Here is a 24,946-nt window from a genome sequence, read left to right on the forward strand (position 1 = left end):
AAGATCTGGGACTCTGCATCTTAATATCCTAGGTAATTCTGATGTAGGGATCTAAGCACAACACTTTGTTTTTTTTTTTTTTGTTTTTTGCGGTACACGGGCCTCTCACTGTTGTGGCCTCTCCCGTTGCGGAGCACGGGTTCCAGACGCGCAGGCTCAGCGGCCATGGCTCACGGGCCCAGCCGCTCCGCGGCATGTGGGACCTTCCCGGACCGGGGCACGAACCCGTGTCCCCTGCATCGGCAGGCGGACTCCCAACAACTGCGCCACCAGGGAAGCCCAAAGCACAACACTTTGGAAAACATTTTCTTACCTAATGGCTATGGTGGGGTTCCTAATATTGTGTTGCCATCTTGGTTCTCATTACTCAAGGCCAAAGCAGGACTAAGTCCTTTCACATATACGACTGGATAGGGCTGGGAAATGTTAGTTGTGTTTCAACTGCGCTTAAAATTAGACTTTTTTACCTTTCCCTGTAGGCCAATTTTAGCACAAGAGACATCTGTTAGTTGGACTCACCTATTTACATAAGGTGGCTCTGAAAAGGTTTTCTGTGACTGAGATCATATAAAAAGAAAGATTGAAGATAGCTGTGTAATTTTCTCAGTTCTTCATTCATTTTTCCCTTCCTTATAAATCTGCATTCTCTGATCTTCTGAGCCGCTTCTCTTTCTTAGTGAAATTCTTCACCATCCCCCACTATGGGGTTTTTTTTGCTTCCCGAATCTTGCAAGCTTTTTTTGCATGTTAATTTTTATTAACATGACTATTTCGATAGCACTATCATGTTAGATACAGTTGCCATGCTACTGAATGTTATAGATTCCTCTTTTTGGTAGAAGAGCCAATCCCTCAGGTGAAAAACCCAAATTCATTCAAGTATGCAGTATGCCTTTCCTGAAACAAGAGACCATCTTTAAATGAGGAGTATTTAAAGAGTCAACTAGGATAAAAATAATATATGTGCTCTATTTCTTAACCCCAAGGTGGCCATGTCATTGTTGCTCTTCACAATGTCAGACTCAGTCCTTTAATAGGGGAGGGAGGAAACTTCACCTGTAGTATAGAAATGCTGTAGGACACTACAGTATCATTTAGTGAATTACTTTTAGTAAAATACTAAACAAACATTTGTGGTCAGAAAGTTAATATAAATCTAAAATATTTTAGCACTAGTCTCCATTAATAAAACTGCAATAGGGCTTCCCTGGTGGCGCAGTGGTTGAGAGTCCGCCTGCCGATGCAGGGGACACGGGTTCGTGCCCCAGTCTGGAAGGATCCCACATGCCGCGGAGCAGCTGGGCCCGTGAGCCGTGGCCACTGAGCCTGCGCGTCCGGAGCCTGTGCTCCGCAACGGGAGAGGCCACAACAGTGAGAGGCCCGCGTACTGCAAACAAACAAACAAACAAACAAAAACTGCAAGAATATTAACAGTGAAGGACCGTATTCATTTACATATGTTCCTAATGACAATGTCATTTCCAAATCTGAGGAACTCTTATTTCATTCAGAGAAACAAAGTTTACAGTCATTTCAGGGTAACACTGTCCAATCATCATCTTTGGCAAATTATGGTAGCTTGATTTTTTTTAAAAAAAAAAATTACAGTCAATTCAGTGTGCTCAGGATTGAAGACGTGAGGACTAGTTTCTCTTGGGTTGGCCAAAAATTTCGTTCGGGTTTTCTGTAACACCTTAAGGAAAAACCCGAACGAACTTTTTGGCCAACCCAATATGACTATCTCAGAATTCACGTGAAATGTATTTGTGATTTGAATGCTGTAAAAGCCTAAAGTCCCTGGGACCCAATGATTCCCAAACTATTACATCATGATGAAAGCACTTGAGCTGACTGAAAAAATAACCTGTCTTCTTATCTCTAAGTGAAATTTGACAGCATACTGGTAAGACAGGATTGCTGAAGGTGCTAGAAATATATACTGGTCACAGAGGCTTGATGGATGGAAAAAGCTGTAAAAACTAGCAATTCCTCTACTGTAAATATTCAGCAAGAATTCTAGGCACCCCAGAATTCTTATAAAAGGAGGGAAGTAATCTTCTAAGGACAGCACTTGTACAGCTGTTGTTGCCATAGGCATACCCAGGGAAAATCTGTGGTGCTTAGGGTCGCTAGGACAGTGTGGGTGGCATTACTATGTTGTGATCTGTTCAATCTGCTTATCATCTTATACAGAAGGTCTTAAATTTACTTTTCTAATTGGTGTTTGACCTAGTGATATTCTTTTGACTCACATGTGTATGTTATCTGTTTCCTCCTGTGGCCAATGACAAATAGGAAAAAGTTATTCAAGTCAGTGGATATTTACCTAACAGAAGAAATAAAGGAGCATGTACTACTTTATCTAGATGGCCATATTACTAAGTAAGAAGGAGAGAATGGATATCATTACACAACTGGAAGTTGCTACCACAATGCGTATACTCAGATTCCTGCCCTTAGTCAGCTTAAAATAGTCTATAAGTATCTTTAAAATTGCACATAGTTGATTATAAGTAGGATAAAAGAAGTATAAAATAAGAATTGTGTGAAATGCTATTGATTAAAGGGAAGAAAGCTTGAATATGATATAAATGGTTGTCATTTGAGGAACAGTTAGGACATCCAAGAAGAGATGCTCAATGGGGTATTACGACCATGAGCTTAGATAAAGGAGGAAATTCCTAACTAAAAGAGGCATTAGAATATCTTTTAAATAGAACTTTTTCAACTATACCCACTTCTGTCCACCCAAAGTCTCTGAGATGCCTCCATACCACCAAGTGTGTTCTCATTGTCGGGGATAATGGAGCAGGGACAAAAATGGAGATGAACTGATCTAAATCCTTCACAAGCCTTAAAGCTTCCTAAGAACGGGTAATTCTCTTTATCAGATATTCTATTCAACTTACTGAATAAGGTCTTTGATTTTCGTTTCTGTTTCTTCCCCCTTTCAGGGTGCCTTTCAAGAAATAATGATCACTTTTTGGCAATTCATCAGAAGAAGAGCGGGAAGCCAGCTTTCATTTATCACCATTCACAAGACATTGAGAAGAGCCTGGATATAGCTCCACAAGACATACAGAAACATAGCTACCATTCCTCTTCTGAAGCTCAAATAAGCAAACGCCACCAAATTGTTAATTCAGCATTTCCTAGACCTGCATATGACCCATCTCTCAATCTACTGGCCATGGCTGGTCAAGACCTTGAAGTGGAAAACCTGCCAATCCCAGCAGCAAATGTGATTGTGGTGGTAAGTACTGCATTTAACTGATGCTCATCTGATGGTTTCCTCTGTGGTTGATACTTTAAAACAAACAAACAAACAAAACCTAATGGTGAATAGTTATCATTGGATCTCAATGACTATTTACCATAGCACTTCTTATTCTCTGGTATTTCTTTTTTGTTACTTGATTATTATCTGTTGGCTTCCTCTTGAACGTAAGCCCATAAAATAAGAAACCTTGTCTGTATCTTCTCTACACAGCACAATGCAAGGTGCATAGTAGGTGTTAATAATTTGAACAAAAAATTGCTTCAGGAAGTCCTTACAGTTATGTTGGATCATATCGTGTATGGAGCCTCCTGACTTCTGTGATAATCTGTTCTAAGAAGCTAGGCCTGAGTCTCAGTTTATGTAAATAAATAGTACTTATTAAAGATCTTCTGGTCACTTGACTCAAATTACAAGAAATGAAGAGACCCTGAAAGGGAGAGAGTGATGTACAGGGAGGAGAGTTTTCTATAACTGGAGTAGATAAGATGGTTTGGAAGTAATTGATGGATAATATTCCTAATATCACTGAACAAGCATCACCTTTTATTAATCAAGGTGATGTAATGGTTCCATTTTTGTATTCTTAGGGTATGTAACCAGGCCAGAGGTTCCCAATTTGTGGACGTATCATAGTTTAAACACATGCTAAGGTTGACACACTGTTTGGACTATAGTCCCTCTCGAGTTTAAAATTAACAATAGGAGGATCCACATTAAAACTACAAGTCAGTAGCTAAATGGTTGTTAATTGCGTTTCTGCCCCCAACCATAACCAAATATGTTGACTTTTAAGGCAAGATGATTCAATGAACCCATGTTTGCATTTTGGCAACCTCTCTATAAACCTAATGTAATTAAAATTAATAAGCTTTTTCCTTTTCTTTATTTTTTTAATCTACTACATATAGGACACTTAGTATTGAGAATCAAAGATCCATTCATTGATGTTTTCAACTAGTATCCATTCAATATTTATTATGATCTGGCCATCATTCGGGGTATCTAGAAATACCCATCATTTGGGGCATCCACAAGTGAAATGGAGTCTCTAGTTTTGCTTGGGAAATGTCTGGGGAGAAATGTTGGTAAGCCAATAAAAATCATAAATAGAGAACATAAGATGAGCTGTTGTTAAGAGAAAATATGTGGGTGATTTGGCCTCCTGAAATACTTGAACAAATTTTCTGCATTTACACGAGTAACAGATGTTCTGAAGGTGAAAGCCATGCGCTCTGTCTATTGAGTGAAGACAAATGTTGTTAATAATGTCTCTGTATCTGGATATGCCTGTGCTAATGCTCAGGCTCAGGAGAGGTATTTCCTCTATTGACCATCATCCACCCATAGTCGTCAACTCTTCAAGTCGCTGTGAATTACGGTTCAGGAGGTTTGTTCTATCTTATAATGTCATGTACTGTCTAGTTAATTTAATATTATGGAGAATAAAAGGCATCAGTGAGGAACTCTGGCAGGTCCTTTCACTTTTAGCTCATTTGTGGTTTGGAGATTCATGAAGAAGCTGTGCTTTTTCTTTTGGGTGATGATGACATGAAGGCAATGGGGGATTTTGCGGCTTAGCCTTCCCTAACCTCTCTTGATCTAGTCTCTAACGGTGCCATGGCGCTGGTGGCTTGCAACAACCATTGCTAGTGCTAATGTTTCCTGTAATCCACTTACATTACTTAGGCACATGGTGATTTAGTAGGAAAACCAGGGAAGTGGAGTTATTTTTAAATAAATCAATAATTTTCAGCTTACTCAAAAAAGCAGAGGGTCAGCATTTAACCAAGTATCAGCGGGTTTGAAGGTTCATGCTTTACAGAAAAGAGATTTAGGAATAGAACGTACATGATGAAAGGGAGAGATTTCAGCTGCTAAATGAATTTGGTTGAGTAATTGATATGTGTTTGCATACGTGTGTATGTGGGTAATACATGGCACCAAAAGAATTCTTGTGGTACCAAAGAATTATTTTGTGGCTTAATTTATACCAAAATGAGCAGTATTAATGAGTATTCATTTCCTGAATTGGGGGAATTATTGTGATTTTCTTTTAGCCAGAGTAAAAAGCCACTCCCAACTTCCAAAGTGTACAAGTACATAACTTTTAAATCTTCCTAGCTCAGAGGAGAGATCAATTGTTTCTTTTTCTCTCACTTGTTTCTGACATCATCAAAACCATGAGTTTTAAAATTAAAAATTTAACAGGAACATGAAAGATGCATGTATCCCTCCTCCTTTCCTGATTCCAAGTTTCTGGCACAAAGCATTTCATAAGAACATTTGTCCACAAATGAATTTTTTCCTTTATCTTCTTTCTTTTAGAGTCAGGAAAATATGCAGTTTATTTATTCCAAGGAGAGGACAGCACAATTAGAATGTTTATCCCAAAGCATTCTAATTATGTTCCAGAGGTTCAATTAAGAAGCTGTTATTAAGATTTTTGTACAAATGCAATATACAGGGAATATGAATGTCCTCAAGGTCAAGGCTGTGGTAGGAGAAAAAAAAATGGCTTTAACCAAATGAGTGCTGAGAATTCCATCAATATACATCAGGCCACAAGGCTACCACTTTAGGAAAGAGGGAACCCCGGGGTGTGAGGGAAAATGGTAGAGTGGAAGCAGATGCAGGCTTTTCCAGTTCAGCAAGTTCAGCATAGGTTGCTGGGTGAAGAACATTTTAGCTTGTGCAAAGTATGAGAGAACTGGGGAATAGGTAGGCTTTGGAATATAAAGGATGAGGAGATTATGGATTACTCCTTTCCTTGAAGGAAGGAAAATAAAGGGAAGGAATAGGAGGAAAGGTGGAAGAAGAGGAGGAGGATGAGAAAGGAAAGGGGAGGAGAAGGACAGGAGGGGAGGGGAGGGAAGGGGGAAAGGGAAGGGAAGGGGAGGGAAGGGGACAGGAGAGGAAGGAATGGAGGGATGGAGGGAGGGAAGGAGGGAAGAGAGGGAGAAGGAGAAAGGAGGGGAAAAGAGAAGATATAGTGGCAGTTTTGGGGGCAGTGGGAAGACTTCTGTGAGCACATGAGAAGATGATGGCGAGTCTCCAAGAGCCTGAGATGGTCGCTGTGAGATTCCTAGAATCCTGAAGCTTCTTGTCTTGCTCACCACTCACCCAGACCATCACCCAGACAGACATTCTCTTGTTTTTTGACACAAAACATTCTTTGCAAAGATTTTTATCAAGTGGTTGATTTCAAAGACCATTAAAGCCAAAAGCTCTGGCTAACTCTGTGTTTCAGTTACATCCTGAGCTCTGGTTTATGCCTCTCCTCAACTTGGTTCTGCTGTTGACCAAGTTTTTGAGTTTCATCTTGCAGGTAAACAGATAATTCCTAGATGTGGTTTGAAGGGCTTTGAAAGTCTTGCCTTCTCATTTCTTTGCTACAGTAAATAAATTTTGTAGCATTTAGTGTATTATGTGATGTGTATAAATAATTGTATTTTAATAGACAAATTAGTTTAATCATAATTTTGTATTAGTATAGTGAATGTCCCAAAAGGTGAGTTTAAGCTGTATAACTACCCCTGGAATTCTTCCATGTCAGGGAAGGCTTAATGGTTAAGAATATTTTGTAGCAAGTGACAAGAACCCAATCAAAACTAAAGAACATTTCATGGTTCAAATGTATACTACGCTTCTGTAGTATATCTAGCTTTAGGTATAGTTTGATCGAGGGCTCAAATAATTGGCCAGGATCAATCTCCCATCTCTGCTTTCCATGGAGTGACTTTATTCTCAGACTGATTCTTTTTCATCTTATCATGGTTTCCTGAAACTCCTGGAGTTTTATCCTTGGAGGTTCATATTCAGTGGGAAAGAATGAGTCTTTCACAACTGTCAATAATATCCTGAGCATCCCTATAGACCAATATAAGTTAATTACTTACTTCATCCCTGAACAGTTTGTGGCCAGGTGATTAAAATAAGGCAAATTATCTCAAACCTAAACCATATGCCTTACCCCGAGAGCATCCCTAAAAACCCATAATCTGTTTATGAGAGGGGAGGTTACCTGAATAAAAATTGGGACACTATTAACAACCAAAGGCAGAATGGACACCAGATAGCAGCTAAATGTATGCTAAAGCAGAGATCTAGACTGCAGTTGTTACTAAGACATGATTGCCCCTTCAAGAAATAATGAGGATATGACAGCTTACAACTTGGCCTCAAGAATATGATTCTTGTACAAAAACAGGGTGACTAAAGTCATTCTCTGACAGTGGCCCAAAAAGGCAGCAGATTCACTCTGACACCGGAGAAAATTAAGGTACCTGGGCTGTGTCCTAACGCCCAGACTATTTGCCTGTGAGGACTGTGATGTAGGGCAATCTGTTGGACCCAGGATATTTTATCCCAAGAATGTTTCAAATTTGTGAAAACCACTGTAACCTGTATACTTCTTGATAGTGACTGCTTATGTGGTGGGGACCAGAAAAGCTACATTAGTACATAGGCTAAGTGAGTTGCTTGTGGTAGGCAAACTCACAGAACATGGGAAGCAAATGCCGGCTTTGGGAAAATTATGAATTATTATGTGTCAAGGGTATTCGGGGCCGTATAGTAAATACCAAGTCCAAAATACTACATGGATATAAGACACAAGTCTACTGCAGTGTAGGATGTGACTCTGATGCCTTCCAAGGCTGTCCTGGGACTAGACCCAAGTTCCTGGAAGGAATGAATATAAAAGCCTGAGAGAAAAATCTCTGCCATGTTTTTATATGGTAGTACTTTTATTAAAACAATCAAATGTGTAATTCTTTTCCTTGATTTTCAAATAAATGTAGTTATGTCTACCTTGAAAATGGCATTTTTTTCTGTAGACCCTACCACCTTTATCATTTTGGATTTGGTCTGTATTTATTGTCTATTGTTGCATAACATATTACCTCAACATCTAGCAGCTCTAAACAAGGACTATTTATTATTTCACATAGTTTCTGAAGGTCAGGAATCTGGGAGCAGATTAGTTGTGTAGTTCTGCCTCAGGGCTTACTGCAGTCAAGCTGTCAGGCAGGGCTAAGTCTTTGAAGACTTTACTAAGCTGAAGGATTCACATCCAAGCTCGCTCACATGGCTATTGGCAGGAGGCTTCAGTTCCTCAACACGTGGACCTCTCCACAGGACTGCTCAGACATGGCTTCCCCCAGAATATGTGAGGAGAGAGAGACATCACAGTGCCATGTATGACCTCGTCTTCAAGTCACACACCATCATTTCCACTGTATTCTATTCATTAGAAATGAGTTGCTAGGTCTCACCCACACTCATGGGGAGGGGACTGCAGAGGGCATGAATACCAGGAGGCAGGGATCATTGGGGACTATCTTGGAGTTTAGGTGTCACAGTCTTCAAAGCAAAATTGGAGAATCTTTGTATTATGCCATTGCTTGTTATGCACTTCTACCTATAAAGTTCAGGGAACATGAGGATTTAAGGACCTCGTGTAAACTTCAGGAGAGGTAGCTGTGTGCTGAAACTATATGGCTACTGAAATTGCGTCGTCTATTGTAAAGGTGGAAGAAATTGTGTCAACAAGGAACCTTTGAGCATTAAAAAAAGCCCCTCATGATTAGATGACAATTTACAGACAAAAAAATCAAGGCCCCAAATCAATATCTTTCTCCAGGTTAATCGCTTAATAAAAAGTGCTAGAGGCAGATCAGCTCTGTGCTTTGCGATGACCTAGAGGGGTGGGATAGGGAGGGTGGGAGGGAGATGCAAGAGGGAGGGCATATGGGGATATATGTCTACATACAGCTGATTCACTTTGTTATACAGCAGCAACTAACACACCATTGTACAGCAATTATACTCCAATAAAGATGTTAAAAAAAAAAATCAGTAGAGTCGGGGATCCAAAAAACAAAAAGTGCTAGAGGCAGAATTCAAATTCAGATTTGTGTGACTTCAAAACTCAAACATGTTAATTTTTAATGTAAGTTAATTTTTTGGTTTGCTTTGGGAAAGTATTGTAAATTTTCCCAACAGAAAATTTAACTTTATGAATTATATTCTATTTAAACTAATGATAATGTAAATTCGCATGCTCTGAAAATACAGTCATCGATAGCTAGGTGTTCATGTTGGAGCCAGAGGTTAAAATGTGAAAGACCTATAATGGCCATCCTATAGATCATCATAAAAAATGAATTATAATGTCAAATTAGATTTCACTTTAAGAAAGTCTAGAAGAAGAAATTCTGTAATCTACTTCAGGTATCTGGTTAACTTTCTACTCTTTTCTTAACCTAAAGGCTTAGTGTTGAACTATAAGAGCTTCTTACATAATCACCTTTCTTTTTAAGTCCCAAACGTTTGCATTTTGGAAAACTTTGTGCTTAGATTCTCCAGATATTATTGTACCCCTGCAAAATCATCTTGAAGTAGAAATTCCATTCTTGAGCTTGGCATCCTGACAGTCACAACTGTCACCATCTGTTGCTTTTCTACATTTCTAGCTACTAAAGCAGCAAGGAGGATGCTGGAACACATTCTGGAAAGCTAGAGGTCAAGCTACGCAGTACACCTGTTTGTTTTGCATAATTAGACTCAACATTAGGGTGATTGACGTCTTAAGAGAACTGGTTTAATGATCATACTAATTGGACATTGGATATTTAGTAATGTTTTTATTTTAACTCCAAAAGGAATATATTTTCATAGAGTTTCAGAATATTTACAAATATAGCAAAGGAAAAGGAGGAAGTAAAAATAATCCTTAACTGTTAGATAACAATGTCATCTTGATATATGTATCTGTATGGTCTTTTATATATATGTGAATGTAGACCATTTTTTATAAAAATATGCAATCTGCATGCATAAGGTTTTATAGTTTTTTTTACTTAGTTTATATTATGGACACTTCTCCATGTCATTAACTATCGTTATATAGCATCACTTTTATGAGCTGCTAAAAATTCCATTGTGTAATAGATTTTACAGTTCTATGTATTGACATATTCCCAACACATTCAGTAAGTTAAGGCAACTAATTCTGAGAAGGAGAAATAAATGTTGAATATATCAAATAGAGTATTTTTTTTCATTGCAACTACCTACTTAATAATATTGAGAGAATTAGGGAGCTTATCTTAAGGGAAACTACTTTCTTTATGAACTCTCTATATAATTGTAATATGGTATCTATTTTTTTGCACTTGGCCAAATTATGCGTGTTCCATAGACCTTAAATCTCAAGCAAGGGAAATATTTAAAGCAGCCAAAGAAATTAGCAGGACAAAAAAAGGATGTTCTGTTAAGAGCATATTGTATTTCAGGACTTTTCATTGAAGAAGATGGAAAGTACTATGTCTCATTATGTTAGAGCTTAAAAACTCTTCTTTTAGTCCAAACTTTTCACAATAGTGTATAAACAAATGGAGTCTGCAGATAAACAAAGAGGATATCTTTTCTTTGGAGCAAATATTTACTTGTCTAAAAATTACCTTTGGTTTGCTGGTTGTTAAGAACTGTTCTCTTGCACCCTCTGTGAATGACTTTGTACCTCTTTCTTTCCTTCCTCCTTTCTCTGTTCCTCTCTAATCATAAATACCTATAAATCATTCTTAGTTTTTTTTTTGTTTTTTTTTTTACTGTACAATGCTATATTTAAAATCTAACTACCAATGGATAATTAAACTGGGCTTTCTGGGCATCTGGCCTTGCCAGTGCATGATGGGATTGGCACCATTCAGCAAATGACTTAGTTTTCTCAAGATGATCCCTGTAACTCAGATGGTAGAAATAATTTGTTCCTTTCTCTTGTTTTAAGAAAACATAGGAGCTAAAAGTCTCTGGAAGGTTGTCTCCCTAAGCAAAGTTATGAAGCTTACTCATTGGTAACTTTTATCTTTAGTAAATGAGCACAGCACAGCTGCTGCTTCATACCATGGCTGACCATGTGGCCACCCAGGAATCAAAGATTCTTATCCCCTGCCCTTTCATCCTTTTTCTTCCCAAACCACGTTTTCGTGAACCAGAACTGTTATAGCAAATTCCATTTCTAACACCAAAAAGCAAAGGAAGAATTCCACCTGTGTTTCTCCTCTACTCTCTACATTACTTTCAATACTTCACTCATGACATTTCTGGCCACCAAATGTGAAGAGGGGGCGAATTGCCATACCAAGCAATTCTGCGACACCAGCTGGGTATCCCACAATTTAATTCAGTTCTGACACTATCTACTTGGAGAGAGCATCAGATCCCACAGGTTAAGGGCTCAGTCCTATAAGACTGGCCCCCGCTTCCATTCAGGCACCAATCACAAATCCAGGTTGTTACCTGTGTTTCTGATCAACTGGCTATAAACTGGAGTTCTCACGACCCCTTTATTGGGTTTAATTAATTTGCTGGAGTGGCTCACAGAACTCAGGATAGCAGTTTACTCACTAGATTACCAGTTTATTATAAAAAATATAACTTGGGAAAAGGCAAACGGAAAGATGCAAAGGGCAAGTTATGTGAGACGGGACACAGCACTCCCCTGCCCTCTCTGGGTGAGCCACTCTCCTAGCACCTCCACCAACCTGGAATCTCTCCAAACCCTGTTCTTTTGGGTTTTTATAGAGGCTTCATTACATGGGCACGATTGATTAAATCATTGGTCATTGGTAATGGATTCAACCTCCAACCCTTCTCCCTTCCCTAGAGGCTGGGGGATTGGACTGAAAATTCTGTCCCTCTCATCATTAGGTTATTTCTCCTGGCAACGTGCCCTCATCTTTAGGGGGATGGGTGGTCCAAAAGTCACCTCATTAACATAAAGTCAGGTGTGGGTGAAAGGGCTTGTTATGAATAACAAAACATACCCCTTTCGCCTTCATGACTTGAGTTAGTTCAGGAACTGGGAACAAAACTAAATTGAGAAAGATGTTTCCATTGCTCTTATGTAGGAAACTATAAGGGTGCCAGGAACTGTGGATGAAGACCTAAATATTTTTTCTTATTATAAATCACAATATCACAGCACCTTAGCCATTTATCATTGTGTTTTCATAGAGGAGATGGATCATTATCTTGTACTTTATACATTTTCCAAATTTTCTTTTTGAAGTATGACAGTATAATCCAGCCATTATTCATAGCCCAAGTTGCTTCTTTCCTTACCTGTCTGCTACATTTGGACCACCTGAATCCAGAAAAATAAATCAAGAGGACATCATCAACTTTACATATCTTTCAGTTTAGCCTACATTTTCATATGATTTAGTCATTTAACTGAAACAGTAAGTTAGCAACAAAAAACTTCAAGAAACAAGAAGCAAAAAGACCTACTTTTGAGGGATAGGCCAGATGTTCACAGACAGTTCCTAAGATTGCAGGGAGCGATGTTTGTGAGATTTGTTTGCCCCCCTTTCTGGAAATGACAGCCATGTGATACAAATTCCAAGAGAGCCGGAAAGACTTAGAGAACACTGAGCATACGAATTAAGACAATCAGGGCTAACAGTCTTAATCCCAGATTTCCTGGATTGCATTTATGAATGTCGTTCATTTATTCTGAATATCTTGGGGCTCTCTATGTGTTCGTGTATCTATAGTTCAAAAGCCTCCTAATTTTCTAATAATGGGAGCATTATTGACCTAGTGAATCTGCACTGTTTAAGAATTTGACTACTTTTCCTGCCTGAAAACATGGCAACTAGAATTAGGTATTTAACCAGAACAAGTTAACTGTGGTTCTTTGTGCTTTAAGCCATTAAGTTGCTTAGAACTGGTCTGTTTTTTTTGTTGTTTTGTTTTGTTTTTTTGTGGTACGCGGGCCTCTCACTGTTGCAGCCTCTCCCATTGCAGAGCACAGGCTCTGGATGCGCAGGCTCAGCAGCCATGGCTCACGGGCCTAGCTGCTCTGCGGCATGTGGGATCCTCCTGGACCGGGGCACGAATCCGTGTCCCCTGCATTGGCAGGCGGACTCTCAACCACTGCGCCACCAGGGAAGCCCCTGGTCTGTTTTTTAAATAGGAATTATTGGGCAGCAAATAGCAAAATCTGTATGGAATAGACCTCTATGCAAATTCTTTGAAAGTAGACTTTTAGAAATCAGCAATCATTTTTTTATTGGCAAATGAATGTCTTAAAATTTCTTCATGTATGACAAGTAATGGTATCATCTTTATTCTTAAACATAATTTTTAAAATTACAAGATCAACTGAATAAAATCAAATCTATGCCAATCTGGATTATGAAAAATAGCCAAGTTATAGAAAACAATATATTTCTGGTGAGTAACTAGTATAGATAAACCATGGAGACTGGAGAAGGGACTGAGAATAAGTAGGGGCAACTGGATCCTCAGACATGCAAAAGGTTTGATGAACACCTAATACTTGCTCCTTGAAACATTCATTCTTTCAGAAATATCATTGAGTACCTCCTATGTCTTAGGCAGTAAAGTAGGCTCTGGGGATACAAGAGTGGCGAGATAAACAAGATCATTGCAGCTGTGTAGTTCACATTCCGATAGGAGAAAGACAGTAAAATAAGTCGAGCAACTGAAGGTATTTCAGATGGTGGTAAGTGCAATGAAGAAAACAAAATGAAATTATGTGGCAGAGAGGAAGTGGTGGGGACTCTATTAGATTGGATATTGAGGGGTTCTATTATATATTCAGGGCTACTTAGGGATTGGATCAAGGTAGAGCTCCCAAATGGAAGCTGTGTGGTAGAAGCATAACTTTGGAGTCAGCGGAACTGTGTTGGAATCCCAAATGAGGTACTTATTAATTGTGTTTCCTTCAGGGACTTACTTAACATCTCTGTATTTCATTTTCCTCATTTGTAAAAAAAAATGATACTAATAATACTATGATATTCATGTGGGAATTGAATGAGATAAAGCGTTCAAAGCACTTAGCATCATGCCTGACACATAGTAAGATCCTTACTAAAACTGACTGCTATTATTAGCATTATATGAAACAATGGAAAATATAGCTTTCTAGTCTCAGTACCAAGAATACTTGTATTTCTCCTGAGCCACTGGCTTATAACTGTATCTTTTAAATGCTGTGAATCCTGTTTCCCTCTTTCTCTTGACTGCTGAAAAGCTGAGAGCCAAATTTGTGGTCTACCTCTAGCAAATAGAGAGAACTTTATTGAGGGCCTTATTTACTTTGTGAACTAACCTCATTCTTGGCTGGTTGTTTTGTTTTCTTCACTCATTTTCCTTCTAATTCAATTTCTTCATTTCCTTACTTTTTATTCAATTTTATTTTGTATTATATGTGTTTTTGTAAGCTGCCATAAATCCTTTGTGTAATATATTCTGTCTAAACAAATAGTCACTACAACAAAATAGAAATCAGTATGGACAAGTTGAGTCTGAATGCTACACAGCAGGAAATCCCCTTCCCGGGAGAATTTGTTTACCCCTTGGGTTTGAAAAAATAAGAAAATATAATTCATATTTTAAAATTACGATGCGTATGATGATCTGTTTGGCTCACTGCTCAGCAGACCCCAACCTCAACCCAATCCCCGTGTCATGGACCAACCTTCATTCCCGTCGTGAGCAGTTTAAGACAGTGGGAAGAAAATGGTTTTAGAAGGAGATGTCTGGAGTTCACATGCCTGTTCTGCCACTGACTACCTCTGAGATCTTGGGCAAGTCAGTGAACATTTCTGAGTCTTTGTTCTTCCATTTTAATGACAATTGTAATATCTGACCTGGCTACCTTCTTTGGCTCTTTCTAGGACCAGTGAATGTGTCCTGTAAAGCACAGCACATTGTCATAATGTCAGCCAGCACAGTCATGTTGTCGTTGGTGGTGGTGATGACGGTGATGGTGATAATCAGCAGGTTGTCAGTTTTGTTGCTGATCTACTCTGATCTTGGGGTAAAATCCCAGGACTGTAATGGGCTTCTTGCCTAGGAGGTACCCCTCACACTGTAGCTTAAGCCAACAGCATCCCCTGAAGCTGTGCATCACACAGCGCACACGACCACACGTGGTGGCCCTGACTAAAACCCTCCTTAAGTTCCATTGCTAATTACCTGGGTTCTTGACATCACCTTCCTTTCTTGAGTGTCTGCTTTGTTCGGCCAACCGGCACTTCAGTTTCTCTGAGCCTGGAAACCTGCCTTATTACTAGTTCTGTCTTTCAACTCGCATGTCACAGCCAGCCCACACCTCTACCTCCTGGTAGCTTTTCATGTTGCCATTGGCCATGTCTTGTGAAACTCCCACCTGCTGTTCTTATCTGCTGAAAGCCTAACCATCTCTTCTGTCAGCCAGAATGTCCTAACACCTGCTCCGCGTTCACCTCTTGTCACGCTCCCAGATGCAATGCCTTCTTTTTGCCTAGAATTTTCTGAAGTAAAATAATGTGTTAATTGCCGTCAGGATCTTAACACTTGCTGTATTGTCAGTAGTTTCTGTTACAAAAAAAGACTTTTATTTTTTAAAGGTGTTATTAATCCAAATGCAGACTAACTTATTGATAACCTAATAATTAATAACCTCATCATTTATTCCCTATTTATTAGGGAAGATCAGGTAATAAGGATTCCACACATATAAACACATACTCTAGGTAATTGAAGCTTACCTTTATAATTATGTAGGGATGTGAATCTTTTAAATTTATATTACACATTTCTTTATTTTAAATGCATATATAGTGTTTTCAATTGTTTTTTAAAAATTGGGTCAGACTCTACAGCTTGCTTTGCTTAATAATAACAGGTCATAGATATACCTTGAAGTCTTTTAGATATAAATTTGACTTATTTCTTCTAAAAAGAAGACTAATTCTAAATAATTTAAAATTTTGAAGTTTTTATATACCACATTTTCTTAAACTATTCCTCAGATTCAGTGTACATTCGGTTGTTCTTTATGTGTTTTGTAATTGCCATGACAAAATTGCTGCAATAAATGTCTTTAATATACACTCTTAGAGAAAAAAACATATATATGTATGTGTGTATATAATACGTATGTATATATATTTACACACATATGTGCTTGTACATATAGTATGTACATAAGTATATATTGTTCATTTATGTATTTTTATATATATGAATAAGAGATTTTCAAAAGAGAGATTATTTATCCCAAGAGTATTTAATATATTACCAAATTATTATTTTCTGGACAGTTGTAGCAATTCGCCCTCTGACCAGTAATGTATAAAGACACCTGACTGATTCAAAATCTCTCCAGCAGCAGCTGATTGTTGATTCTTTTTCATTTTTGCTGATCTGGGGAGTTGGGGAAGAACTGCACCTCGTTAATGCTTACATTTGCATTTCCGTGACCATGTAAAAGACTGAGCATCTCTCATGTGTGTTGAATATTTGGATTTCCTCTCATGCAATTGCTTATTTGTAGCTTGTGTATCAGGTTAATTATCTTTTTCTTAACAATTTGTAGAATCTGTTTATTGAGATATAATCCCTTTGTCTGCCATATGGGTTGCATAGATTTATTTTGAGATTCTCATTTCTCTTTTTTTATGGTGTATTTTGCTATACAAAATTTTAATTGTTTTGTGTTCAAACGTTTATATTTGCCTCCTTTTAAAAATAACTTTTTTGTGGCTGTCTCTCTTTTTTCTACTTAACGATATATCATGGTCATTTTTACAAGGCACATTTAACTCTTTCATTTATCTTTCTCTAGTTTCTTTATATGTGGATAAGCTTATGCATGCATAGTTCTACATAAGTGAGAAATCATTTTATTTTTATTGTAATCATTCTTGTTTAGTATGTTTTGTGTTTTCCTTCCCCTGTCCTCCTTCCCTTCATCCACTTTATCTTCTTCTGTTGAATGCCCATATTATCCTGGTCATTCATACTAAGAACGTAATATGTATCCTTTTATTTATTTTCTTCATGCTTATATAATCCACACATACATACATATCCATATATATGCATGATCACACACATATATGTACATGTATACATATATTGGAATTTTTGTCATTTTATGTTCCACAAAAGTGGTATAATATTATAAATACTTCTTTGCTCTTTTTTCCTTTCTGTCCCACTGATACTCATGGAAAACTTTTCTAGTCAATGGTCATACTACTTCATGATGTGGTTATACCATAATTTATTCAACCCTTTCTCTATTCATAGTAACTCACATTGTTTCCACCCTTATTTTTGGCCCTATGAATAATGTTATAAAAACATCTTTGTACATACGCTGCTACATGCTAGTGCTTTTAGTTCTACAGAATAGATTCCCAAAAGTGATATTGCCAGACTGAAGTAGTATATAGCTGGATTTGTTTCCCAAAGACAGTAGTAATTTGCATTTCTACCAATAAGTACTAAGTAGCCACCCTTCATCTCTATCAGCAGCGATGTTATCAGTATTTTTGTGACTGATAGGTATAAATTTATATCTCATTATTACTTCTAGTTTCTTAAAGAAGCTACCAAGAATAACTTGCCCTTTCTGGATGACAGCAGATCAGTTGATTTCCTTTATTACATTGTGCAGTCTGTTAGTTTTGTGAGTTTCCTTACTTCTCTGAATGTCTCAGTGTCACTGGCTGTACCTGCCTCCACACTACCTGCTTGGTTGTCTCTGATATGTTTGAAAAGTTTGGACTTTAAAACCAGAGGACAGCATTTGCCCTAAACATTTAAACATCAGCCAATAAACTCTCAATGAAGACCCAAAGAGTACAGTTTATAAGTTTAGCTTGATACTTCAGTAATTATTCAGTTCTTAAGAAAAATTTGTTTTCCAAAATGTGAGCTAATGAGCAGCAGTTAAAAGGCGGGGGTCTGTTATTTATAACCACTGGACACCATTTTCAGTGTGCTTGGGGTATTAATAGCCTCAGAACCCACTTATCACACAGCAAGAAAAATGTATAACCTCAAATCACCAGCTTAGAAAAGGGTGATCACCTGCATCATGACATACTGACAGATTCTTTAATGAGAAACTCTATCTGTCACTCACTCTCCCTGCATCCTGCCATCACGTCACTGAAATTTACAGACTCTGGTCTTTATACTGTCCTGAGTGTTGGTGTCTGGGAACATTTATTTACTTTCTCACGTCCCCCGACCATGTCCCTGGTATAGTCTCAGGGTAAAGTTGTAGCCTAGACAAATGACCCCAGTAGAAGATAGCGAAGATGGCTCACAAAAGGAGAGAGAATACATGCTGAGTGTGGTCCTGTACACCCAGCACTCTCCCAGGGAATGGAGTCTTTGTCAAAGGATCCCATAGGTTCATGCATAGTCAGAAAATCCTTCAGCTATCTTAAAGACTCTTTTCATTGATCATTTAAATTCCTTTTGCTTTGATTTTAGAATCAACAAAGGTGACTTCTGTTCAAGACTAGCCCTCCCATCCAGCTTAACTTCAGGATGAAAATACTCCAAGGAAAATGGGTTTTAAGAATTCTGGTTCCCAAGAAATTAAAAAAACAAAACCAAATAACAACAAAAAAAGAATTCTGGTTCCTGTGCAATCACTTCTCTTTGTAAATGAAATCACTAGACACCCAGCTCTCCCAGGCATCTTGATTGGCATGCGTTCTCTTCAGGGTTCCATCACAATCTAGGCACTGGCAAGAGGAGTAAAGTCTCAAAGCTCAGTTCCACAAGTTGGCATCCTGATCAATTTACCACACAGTTAAGTCTGGCCTGTTCCCACCACTTGATGGGTTTTGTTCAGAAAGATGAAATCTGTGTTTTCAAAAATAAGTTTAAAAGAGCCACTCTGAAAGCTCGTATTGTTACTTCTCTGAATTCTTTCAGGTTTCTCCACTGACCATTATTATTCTCTTTATGAAAATGAGGCCAAGGTGTGATATGAAGTGAAGAGAGATCCCTGCCCCCAAATACATACTCTGTCACAGTCTACATTTCCACCAGTAGAGGATAATTTAATAATGGCACTGAATTTCCAGGATATCTGGGATGAATAAATTCTTGATATCTAGCAATACTCAGGTACTGAGATATTCCCCATATAAATTTTCCAAATATTGCCACCAAATTGTTTACTTCTGTAGCATGCCTTATTGATCCTGGCATGATGATGTATATTGCTGTACATAAGGGGCTGTAGATCTCTAGCCTTGTCCTAAAGGAATAAATGAGTCTTCAGATAACATAATCTTGCCCACAAAGAGAGTGATCTAGGCCTGGAATATTCTTTAAGTTGGGCTAAATCAGGCCTGGGGTTAGTGGAGATCTGAAGACTCAGAGTGGGAAGTACAGGGTGTGGACACCTAAGAGGTGGCAGTGAGGGTGATTTGATGTAGGGATGGCTCTGAAGACAAACAGCTCCTACATCCTTCTTTTCCCTCAGGCTAAGTTTGGCGCTGTTGACTTTTTTAGCAGAGTATCCATTACTCAGAGGGGTCATATGCAGGGCCTGCAACTCAGTCTGTACTAGCCCTACAGATGGTACATCCTTCTTCCTTTACTCCTTGGGTTTCCTGCCTGGCTCCTGAAATCTTTTGAGTTTGTGACATTGGTTTTGGATTTCAAAATCCACCGAACTTCTATATTCCAAGTGTTGGCTGTATTTTTAATCCATTTCAAAATTTGTTCACGTCCTTTGCCTGTGTTTTCAGTATCAAATCTGTGAATTCACACCACTTTACATATCCTCTGATCAGTTAATGCAATAAACCTTGAAAACCTTGGTGCAAATGTCACTATGAATCTTTGCAAAGCCTAAAGGCTGCTGAATGCTGTAAGCACATAGTTGGAAGCTGCGATAATTAAGCTCTTCTTTAACAAGCTCTAGTAACACACTGTGTGTATTGTACATGATGGTTGTCAGGATGGCTTAAGCATGGTGGACTTTTCTAGAAGCCTCTCATTCTTCTGACATTCTAGTGACAGGAGGTTGTATTGTAAATATACCATTTTCACAGTGTCAGAAGCATCTGTTCTCCCTCTGTGTTTGAGGGAATAGAGTACGAAGATCAGAATGAAAGATTTTTGTTGTTGTTTCCATTGAGCTGCCCATTTACTCGGGATATGTAGAAAACTCAGCCTTGTGATAATGTTGAATCTAGAGAACATAGGGTAACAATAAAGGAATTACCATGTACTGTGTTCCCACTATTTATAAGACACTATGGTAGAGGCTCTTCATCCCTCTAGTTCATAATTCTATGTCATATTATAATTCTCATTTTACAGATAATGACATCGAGGCTCACAGAGGTTGTCACCCAGAAAGTAGCTTGTTTGATTTTTCAAGATAGTGCTTTTTCCACCATATGGCTCTGCATCCCCTCTCATCTGTGGGCTTTGGGAAAGGTCTGGTCAGGACTGGAGATGATTGGTAGCTGTTCTCCTGGGGCTCTAGCAAGAGGAGAATTATCTGTGCAAGGAAAGTCAAGGGCCTTCTAATAGATAGTAGGTTCCCTTGGTGCCAGGAAGCTCTGGAATTCATGGCCTGAGTCTGTGATAAAGTTCCCTCTCTAACTCTCCCACAGCTTTCTCTCTGGACCAGAAGAGGATGCCCGACTCTTTGGGAAGTTCCATGTTGCTGTATTAGTTTCCTATGGCTGCTGCAACAAATCTCCATAAACATAATGGCTTAGAACAACACACTTGTATCATCATATAATTCTGGAGGTCAGAAGTCTAAAATAAGTCTCACTGGGCTAAAGTCAAGGAATCTACAGGGCTGGTTCCTTCCAGAGGCTCTAGGGGAGAAATGGTTCCTTGCCTTTTCCAGCTTCTAGAGGCCACCTGCATTCCTTGGCTAATGGCCTTCTTCTAGCAATGGCTTCCTTCTGACCCAGCCATCCATCATCATATTTCCTTCACTCTCTCTGACCCTGACCCTCCTGCCTTTATCTTATAAGAACTCTTGTGATGACACTGGGCCCACCTGGAAAACCCAGGATAATTTCCCATCTCAAGATACTGAACTTAATCACATCTGCAGAGACCCTTTTGCCCTGTAAAGTCACATTCATAGGAGGAAGATGTTGACATCGTTGGGGGCCTATTATTCAGCATACCACAGTCACTGATCCTGGTGATTTCTCCATTGGTAATGATAGCCCACTTCGGGCAGCTCAGGACTGCCCCAGCATCTCCTGAGACACCGCATTCAGAGTTTCCCTCACGTGTCCCTTCTCAAGGCAAGAGTGTGAGTGGCAATGCCGATTTGTGCTTCTCGCTGTCAAACAGGACTTTCAATTTGGTAGACCTCAATCTGGATGCAGCCCACAGATAAATTTTGAATACACTTCAGTGCATTTTTTCTTAAGTTGGGGGTTTTATACAAAAATTGGCATTTCAAGTATTTCTTTAAAAATTGGGATAACCCAGCAATCCCACTCCTGGGCATATATCTGGAGAAAACCATAATTCTAAAAGATACATGCACCCCAATGTTCATTGCAGCACTATTCACAATAGCCAGGACATGGAAGCAACCTACATGTCCATCAGCAGAGGACTGGATAAAGAAGATGTGGTACATATATACAATGGAATATTACTCAGCCATAAAAAAGATCAAAATAATGCCATTTGTAGCAACATGGATAGACCTAGAGATGCTCATTCTGAATGAAATAAGTCAGACAGAGAAAGACAAATATCATGATACCCCTTATATGTGGACTCTAAAAAAAGGTTACAAATGAACTTATCTACAAAACCGAAATAGAGTTATAGATGTAGAAAATAAACGTATGGTTACTGGGGGGTAAGTGGGGGGGGAGGGATAAATTGGAAGGTTGGGATTGACACATATACACTACTATATATAAAATAGATAACTAATAAGGACCTACTGTATAGCACAGAGAACTCTACTCAATACTCTGTAATGGCCTATATGGGAACACAATCTAAAAAAAGTGGATATAAGTATTTGTATAACAGATTCACTTTGCTGTACACCTGAAACTGACACAACATTGTAAATCAACTATACTCCAATAAAAAGTGTTTTTAAAAAGAACCAGAAAAAAATAAATAAAAATTAAAAAAAAATTTTTTTTTAATTGGGAGATCCGGCATCACAGTGCCGTGTTTTCCAATGGCTGCATTAACAGCTTCCACTTTAGACAGAGTTTGTGCTTTCCCATTCATGGTAGTCCCTGGCACTGTCTGATGATGAATTACACTGGCCTATTTCACTTATTTTAACTGTTTGGACCCTGTAGTTTAAGTATCGGAGTTTACATGATTCTCAAACCACAGCATTAACATGCATATTAGAGAACATTTGTTCAGATAATTAAGGCAGGGACAGTAACTTTCTCTATATGTACTAGAAAACTTTCTGTTAGTCCCTGGGTATCCGGGCAAAGCAGAGAAGGATCCTTGTCATCCAGCATCATCCTGACATTTGCAGATTGGTTGGATTTTCCCTTTGGCTATTTCTTTTTTCAGCCTGACTTGCAGCCTTTGATCCACCAACACCTGGGCCAAGCATTCCTAATCATCAGTTCAATATTTCCATTGCACTGGAGGCAAAATTTTCTACCTGTCATTGGGAAAGTGACCATCTTGTCCCTCTTCCTAAGACTGTCTCATAAGTATATCAGTTTCTTAAAATTTAGAATCTACTTTATTCCAGATAAAGACTTTCATCCTCTTTATGTCCACAGTCTCAGAGAGTGACTGGCATCTAGTGGATGACTTATGGATATATACTGAATGAACGAATAAATGATGGTAGTGACATATTCATAATGGTAGCTAACATTTATGAGAACTTACTTATGAATGAATGTTGCATCTTTAAATGAGTTAGCAATTGCAATCCTGATGGAGACAAGTTCGCTGTGAGGGCTTGCCCTCCCATAGGCCCTGGAAAAGCAACCCTGTCGATCATGTGACCCTCTCTGTTCCTGGCCACAGCTGATGGGACCACAGAAAGACTTCTAAGCCAAGGACACCCTATCCTTAACCTGACCAGGAACCTACAACATGGCCTGTTGCGAAGAGCACTCCCAAGAAATGAACCTAGCCCTTGAGGGTTTTTTCATTTTGAGAACTCAAATCAAGAGAAATGGTCTGTCTAAAGTTGGCAGCAGATGCTTGAGCAAATGGGTCATGCTATGGATTAGGGACCAACTCCCAGTCTGGCTACATGCAAAATGATTATGCAGAAATAACGCAGCAACTGAGGGATGGAGGAGCATCTCAGTTCCTGATTTTCCAGTGTGCAGTTACGTTTTACATGAGGCTTGGCTATTTGGGGATGCCTCTGAAATTATCTTTTGTATCCTTACAATTTTGCTTCATCTGCCTTTAATTCAGAGAGGCTATCGTTAAAACACTCACCCAGAATGCTGCCTCAATCTGGGATCCTAGTATGACAGGAGAATTTAATGAAGGAGAGATTGTCAAATAGCATTGTGGCCAAAGTGAAGATCAAAGGAAACCAAGAATTCTGACGGTTTCATACTCCCAGCAAGTCGTTCTGAACAGGGACTGAACCGTTTTAAGTGTTGAATGTTTTTCAACGAGTGGCTGTTCCTGAGTCATTCCATTCTGAATGGGAAAAAATAATAAAAGTACCTGGGAAATACTTCACCCTCTTATAAAGCAAAAGGAAATGATAACGACTGGTTCGTTTGAATCATTGGACTGAAAAGGATGTAAATTAAGCAAAAAGAAACTATTAATATTTAATTAGGCGTTTGAGGAATCAGCTTGCTAAATTTGTAAAGATTGTATTCTTAGTTTTAGAATATGCTTCCTGGAATAACTACCTTCAAAGTGGGTATAATCTTTATAAAATAGCCTTGGCATTAATTTTTTATGAATTAAAAAGCATGCTAGGGGATTAAAACAGAATAATAGATGTAACATTACATAAAAGTAGGACACTCATAAATCATTTATGCTTTCCTTGCTCATCAGGACTTGGCTTTTTGAATCTTAATTGAAAACCGTCATGGCTATATTGTTGAAAAAAAAGTAAACTGGTAATTCTGATAGACAACTTTCATTAGGGAGTTAATTAATTTTAGGAGGCTGAGAGCCTGGTATATTAAACATACTTACACAGTCATGTTGAGTCGTGGGACTTTATTTAATTACAGTCATCTTCTGGTCAGTGCACATTGTTTATCTTTTATTTTCATTCTGATCAATGCTAGTCAGATACAGCATAAGTTATTGTGAGCTATAATTGTATAGAAAAGCAAAAAATAGTGTTAGGCCCCAAGTAGGGAATAGGGCAATTTGTTGATAAGAAGACATATTCTACAGCAACCTTGACACCAGACCAATCCTCATGCCATCCTGTTTCCATCTTCCTTTTTTTTGTTTGTTTTTTGGGGTTTTTTTTGCGGTACGCAGGCCTCTCACTGTTGTGGCCTCTCCCGTTGCGGAGCACAGGCTCCAGACGCGCAGGCTCAGTGGCCATGGCTCACGGGCCCAGCCGCTCTGTGGCATGTGGGATCTTCCTGGACCAGGGCACGAACCCGTGTCCCCTGCATCAGCAGGCAGACTCTGAACCACTGCGCCACCAGGGAAGCCCCCATCTTCCTTTTATGTATACTTACTCATCAACTGCTGTGATAAACTTGAACATTTTTTTAGATCCCAAATGAGATGCTATTATTAATGATAAATTAATTGATCTTTTCTTTCTTTCTTTTTGATAAATTAAACAATAGAGGGAATGGCTGGTATACTTTATTGTTCTGAAGTTATTTATAT

At 38.6% G+C, this 24,946-nt stretch overlaps 1 protein-coding gene across 1 annotated transcript in view; it reads left to right on the forward strand.

Moving 5' to 3' along the window:
- The window catches only part of LOC112394359 (receptor-type tyrosine-protein phosphatase R-like), a 36,071-nt gene extending 17,438 nt beyond the window's left edge, over positions 1 to 18,633 (forward strand). The window contains exons 2-3 of the mRNA XM_024737142.1: positions 2,955 to 3,253; positions 18,593 to 18,633. Of these exons, the coding sequence (XP_024592910.1) occupies positions 2,955 to 3,253; positions 18,593 to 18,607 (314 nt within the window). The 3' untranslated portion in view covers positions 18,608 to 18,633. The remainder of the gene's footprint in view (positions 1 to 2,954; positions 3,254 to 18,592) is intronic.
- The last annotated feature ends 6,313 nt before the right edge of the window (positions 18,634 to 24,946 follow it).

This window comes from Neophocaena asiaeorientalis, unplaced genomic scaffold (assembly GCF_003031525.2).
Source record: "Neophocaena asiaeorientalis asiaeorientalis breed wild unplaced genomic scaffold, Neophocaena_asiaeorientalis_V1.1 scaffold134, whole genome shotgun sequence".
Classification (NCBI taxonomy): Eukaryota; Metazoa; Chordata; class Mammalia; order Artiodactyla; family Phocoenidae; genus Neophocaena; species Neophocaena asiaeorientalis.